Source organism: Sesamum indicum, linkage group LG3, assembly GCF_000512975.1.
Source record: "Sesamum indicum cultivar Zhongzhi No. 13 linkage group LG3, S_indicum_v1.0, whole genome shotgun sequence".
Lineage (NCBI taxonomy): Eukaryota > Viridiplantae > Streptophyta > Magnoliopsida > Lamiales > Pedaliaceae > Sesamum > Sesamum indicum.
In genome coordinates, this window is record NC_026147.1 from 3,779,692 (window position 1) to 3,786,356 (window position 6,665).

General features: G+C 30.5%; 1 protein-coding gene across 1 annotated transcript; it reads right to left on the bottom strand.

Annotated features, from left to right (window-relative positions):
• On the bottom strand, positions 243–1,436 carry LOC105157400 (UDP-glycosyltransferase 90A1-like). Its single transcript, XM_011073813.2, has one exon. It carries the CDS (start codon positions 1,434–1,436, stop codon positions 258–260), a length of 1,179 nt encoding a protein of 392 aa, XP_011072115.2. The 3' UTR covers positions 243–257.

Here is a 6,665-nt window from a genome sequence, read left to right on the forward strand (position 1 = left end):
AAATTTTACAGTTGTGTTTGAACAACAACTGCTTTCCCTTCTGCAAATCAGAAATTCGATTCAAGAAATTCTTTCATTGCTATATGCTTTCGCTGTGATATTTTACACTTAGAGAAATTCTTGATCGCATCTGGTTATGCCAAATTTAAATCAATTATATAATGCAATAATGATTATTATACAATTTTAAAAAACTATCAATTACAAAACAAGTATATTTGTGATTGAATTAATTCGGCCTCCTTTCTAGTCTAAAACTATGCCTGTTGCCTATTGTGATCAGAGTCCAAACGTTGCCCGTCAGGACAACACACTGCACGCCCGCCAGAGGAAAATGTCTGTCTTTTCCGGGCAACCTCATCAATCAGCATATCCAACGTGCGAGTGGATGAACCGCCTTCTTTCACGGCGTCGCACGCAGCGTCGCGGTACTCCGCCACCTTCTTCCGCACCTCCGCTCCCTTCTCAACGCCCATCATCAGCTCTCTCACCTTTCTCTCCACCTCCTCCGCAGCCACAAATCCCCGGACGGATCCGCTCCTCGGCACGATCCTCAGCCCCACGCCAGCTTCCTCTGCCACAAATCTTGCATTCATATGCTGCTCCGCCATGAAAGGCAAAGCAAGAATGGGAACGCCGGCGAAGATGCTCTCCATCACTGAGTTCCATCCGCAGTGGCTCAGAAACCCTTTTACTCCCTCGTGGCGGAGGATTTGTTGCTGATCAACCCAGTCTTTCACCACGATTCCTCTACTATTCACCCTCTCTTCAAATTTCTGCAAGAATCCCAACCCTTTGGGCTTCAAAGTCCACAAGAAACTCACCTGAGATTGTTCCAATCCCGCTGCGATTTCTTGCAATTGCTCCGCTGACACTTCTGCTTGAGTCCCAAAAGCAACGTACAAAACAGGTTCACCAGCAGCCAAATTTTCGTCCAGGAATTGTGTATAACTTGGATTTGCCAGGGCCTGTGACGGCGGCGACGCCGCCATGCAGAGTGGGCCAACACAAAGAGCTTTTGGGCGATATTTATTGTTCCAATAATCAGCGTAACATTGTTCCAACTCGTAGAAGCTGTTCACGATTATCCCGTCGCTCATCGCCGCCGCAGCCATCTGCTCCGCCAGGAACTCCACATACGGGCCCGACGGCTCCATATCATTATACGGTGGGTCGAAGTCATTTCTTGTCAGCTTCAGCCCTGGAAAATCAGGCATGGGAAAGGGCTCATCCAGCAAATTCGTGCCTGCATGAGGCCTTTCCGTGCCTAAGATCTGGTACATAGTAAATGAAAAATTGCCCGTCCCGAAGAAAACAAACCTCGGAACACCAAATTTTTTAGCAGATTTTAGAGTCCACCCGAGAAACCCGTCAGAAATTACGCAGGAAACAGGAGTGGTAAGGGATTCCAAGGCCTGTTCGAAGCTTTTCTGCATGAGTTTCGTGGATTCGACAAAAGGGAGAAAACAGGCCATGGATGGCAATTTGTGAGTGTTCTCTACGCCGGGAGGGATGCCCTCTATGTTCTGAGGGAAAGGGAGTTCGATAACTGAGACATCGGTGTCCTCGAGACATGCACGGATGGGAGGGGAGTTTCCAGAGGTGGTGAAGATGGTGACGGCGGCGGATCGGCGGTGGAGGAGTCGGGCGAGGTAGAGGACAGGGATGGTGTGGCCATGAGACATGAAAGGGAAGATGACGAAGTGTGGGCTTGGAAGAGAACCCATACTCATTTCTTGCTCGGTTAATTAATTTGCTTGATGTGAGTGTCTTTTTATAGCTACTAATTATTGTTGCACATTTAGCATATAATAAAATCCGAGTGATTGATGAGAAAAAAGAAATCGGTAAAAAGAATAAATTATATTTATAAATAGTAATAAAATGTGGAGAAAGTTTAAAAGAATCTTAGCGTATGGTGATGAGGAAAAAAGAAATTTGTGTAAAAGAACAAATAATGATTATAAATTGTAATAAATATGGAGAAAGCATATAAATGGAATCTTAGTATTAAGTGTTGAGAAAAAAAAATTGTGAAAATAATAAATTATAATTATAATTTTAATAGATATGTAGAAAGTATATAAAAAGAATCTTAGTGTGAGGTGATGAAAAAAAATAATTTTTTTTAAAAGAATAAGTTATAATTATAATTATAATAAATATTTAGAAAGCATATAAAAAAGAATCTTAGTGTGAGGTGAGGAGGAAAAAAAATTTGTGAAAAGAATAAATTATAATTTTAAATTGTAATAAATGTGGAGAAAGTTAAAAAGCATTTTAGTGTGAGACGATAAGAAAAAAGAAATCTGTAAAAAGGACAAACTATAATTATAATTATAAATCGTAATAAATGTGGAGAAAGTATATAAAAAGAATCTTTATGTGAGGTGAGGGGAAAAAATTATGAAAATAAAAAATAACAATTATAAATTATAATAAATATGGAGAAATAAAGTGAGAGATAAATGTGTAGTAAAGAGAAAAAAGAGTATATAATTATGAGATTATTAAAATATATTGAAATTATTAATCTGACCAAATTCTTTTAAAGGGAAGAAATAAAATTAATAAAGAAGAAATTTGAGTATTTACATGTAGAAAAGTACTCATAGAATTTTTTATTCTAAATTTTATTGTATTTTTATTTTATTTAATATATACATACTATATATATAAAGATTATATCAGTTATTTATTTAAAAAGATTATATATATTTGGTATGCATATACTAATTGGAATAAAGTATGCAATGATTTAAAATAGAAAACTCAATTCAAACTATATAATAAGATTTCATTCAAATTTTAGTTATACATTGTACGGACATGATGATTTTCTTCCAAAATTGAACAAACAAATATGACAACCCACGAGCCAACAAATATGACAACAAACATATAAATTCAGGAAATGCAATATATTTGATATAAATATGGCGAAATTTAGGAAATATTCTTTATTTTTTAGCATCTTTTTATAACAAGTAATTCTTTTATGACAAAAAGACATTTTAGAAAATATACATTTTATAAATTTGACAAATACAATTAAACTTAATAATATATGTTTTTTTCCCCTCAAGACGTTTGTGTCTAGACTATCGAGAAAAAGTAAAAATAATAAATTATTATTAATTATAATTATTTTTATTAAATTTTAATATATTATAAAGACGATTACAATAATATCATTTTACTGTGTTAATTATTATATTTTATTCACTAATTTGGCTTTCGTTCAATTCAGTCTATTAATTGTGATAATTATTATATTTTATACACTATATTGGAAAAATATTTATTAGGTACTACAATGGCGGATTTTTTTAGTTTTTTCTGAAAATTAACATGTGCACGGCACATGTCAATAAATTTGGGGATCTTTTATCCCATGTGGTACAAAAGTCTGACTTGACGGATGAACTAGACTTATATTTTTGAGTAATTATACTTTTTAGTCCATTATTTATGTCTATGGTTTGATTTATCCCATGTGGCATTAAAGAATGACTCGGCACTTGAAGTGGATTTTTTTTTTTTATTTCTTTCCTCCCATATAAGTACTTACAGAAAAAAAAAAAAAAAAAAAAGATCAACAGATCAAATTGTATAATACAAGCTTTGAATTTATATTTTATACTAACTTTGCAAAATGTCGTCTATATATTCATATAATAAATAATCTTACACATTTTAAAATATATTATAAATTAAAATAAAATATATTACTTAATATACCAGCTTCAAAAAAATATCATTGACACAAAAAAATAAATACATAATATTATATATAAATTATAAATAATTATTTTATAAATACTTATAGATTATAAAATTAATTATTATAAAAATACATAAAATTATAGTTAATTATAAATACTTATTTTATAAATATTTATAGACTATAAAAAATAAAATTCTTATTTTATATCATATAAACATAAAATTATAAAATTAAAATTATTATTTTATAAATTGTTATAGATAATGAAAAAAATTATTTTATATAATATATATTTAAATAAAAAACAACCCCCATACCCCCACACCCCATCCTCCACCCCCCACCCTCACCCGCTATAGAAGGGCGACAAGCACAACTAGGCGACGGCAAATTGCCCAGTGACGCCCAACGGTCACCTAATTATGTGCTGGGCAATGGTGCGTCGCCCCCCCTCTGCTGGGGGCGATGGAGGTGGACGGAGAAGGGGGGTGGCGTGGAGAGGGGTGGAGGCAGTAGAGATTTATTTTAATTTAATTTTTTAAATTTGTATTAATTATATAATAATTTTATTTTATAATAATGTATATATTCATATACAATTAGGCCATGCAGGATCCCCGGTGTATTTATTAACTACGTCAAACAATGACATGGCTTATTTCACTGGACAAATAAGCGATTAATTGACACATCATCAATTTCCATTCAATTGATCGAAAAATTAACACCAAAATTCTATATTGGACTTAATTGAACTATTTTTTCAATACAGTGTATAAAATGTGAATCAAAACTCGTCTTAACTTGTTTAGTAAGTAATTGTTCTCACCTCGCCACTTTTCGTTTCTATCTCCGCCAGTGGATATTCTTGTTCAAATTAAGTTCAGTTGAACCAAACCAATTATAGAGTAAGTGTATAATTGATCACTTTTCCTAAACTATACACCATCATACAACAAGTGTATTACAATTACCATATAATTGATTAAAGTTTGATCGAGTCAGATCCAAATTAAAATCTTCCGTCCGCTAGTTAGGATCCTAAGGTTCCCATTTAACAAAATAGTATATTTATAATTCTGTAAAAAAATAAAAAAAAATATTTGTGTATTTGAATCTAATTTCGACAGTTTAATTTACCCTTAAAGTATTGTGCCTGGGTTGTCCAAGAGTTCAATTGAATAGGTCCATATTATATTGGGCCGCCAATGGATCCGATTCTAATCCAAGTACCGTTTTGGATCCGATTGCTGTGGGGAAACAGATTGAATATTCGAGTTATCTGATCCAGTTGGAAACTGGAAACTACTATTACATTGAACTTTGAGCTGAAAATTAAATCCAATTTTTTGATACTGAATTGAAATTGATAGATAAACAATTATTTAAATATATTTTTTATTTAATAATTCTTTAAGCTCGATTCGAATAGCGCAAAAAATAATAAATTTAGATAAGCTTTTCATTAATAAAATTTACATAAGAAATACGTGGAGATGAGTATTGAGATTATTTTAAATACATTTTTTATGGTCCATCTTTATTTATTTTTATTTTTGTTTGTATTTCAGTTGTTTTTCTTATAACATATTAAAGTAAGTTTTATTCTTGCTTTTTACTTTATTTTATTTTTTAAAAAGTAAGATCATTTTAGATGAATGGTGGATTAAAAATAAATAAATATAACTAATTCTTTAATTTTTATACTTTTCTATAAAGTTGGATATTTACATATAAATATTAAATATTTACATCTGTATATTAAATATTATGAAATAATTTTCTAAAACTAATCCTCGTAAAATACAAATATTGGTTGGTATAATATATTGTATGTGTAGAAAAATATAATATTTAATTATAATCAAGATACATTAAAAATTTAAAATTATTATGTTTTATCTATTAAAAATGACAAGTTTTTTTTTTTTTTTTGACGAAATCGATTCCTTTATTAAATAACATATTATAAAATATTTTATTTAAAAAAATTATATAGCTATATCTAGATAGTAGTAATTAGAAGATATTTGATAATAATATGTCCAATTTTGATTAACGCACTAGTGGGTACTTGCTCTATAAGGATTCTACTACATCATTTTTAATAAATAATTTAATTTCTGTTCACTTATATTTTTAGTTTGACCCTAATTTAATAAAATTAATCAACGATTTTTTGTACTTATTTCATTTGTATAATCAAAGATATAAATAATACTTTTTGGGCCCAATAATTACTAATATAGATTATTTAAAGGGATGTTTACACTCCCCTCCTCTAAAATTTGGTATAATTATACGTATATCTCTTTTGGTTTGAGATATTACATCTATCATTCACGAGATTTGCTTTCGTCTAACAAATAAGTCCCACATTTGTCAAAATTCACCGAATTTGCCGATATTAACAAAAAAATCAAAGAAAAATTTATATTTAACCCCGATTGACTTATTGCAGGTCAAATAAATACCTTTACGATCAATTACCCACATACGTCTTCCCGTGTTAATACATGTGAAGAGGTATATTTTCACCGTTATAAGAATAGCTTAGTCTGAAAAAATTGTTTGGTCCGCAATAAATCAATAATTAGTCAATCGATGGTATATGCCAATTTTTATTCTATTTTTATAATATCATCAAATTAAGTGAATTTTGACTAGTGATAAGACTTATTTAGATGAAAGCAACCTTAATGGTGCTAAATATAATTTTTTTAAATAGATGATATCTACACGTAATTACACCAAATTAAAAAAAATATGCAATTATTCCTTTATTTAAATTACTCATGAAACAACAACGTTTATTAATTTAGGGTTAAAAGAAACAGCAAATTACCATAACAGTATTTGAACGTTTATTAATTTAGGGTTAAAAGAAACAGCAAATTAACATAACAGTATTTGGCCGTGCATCATAAACGTTCAAATT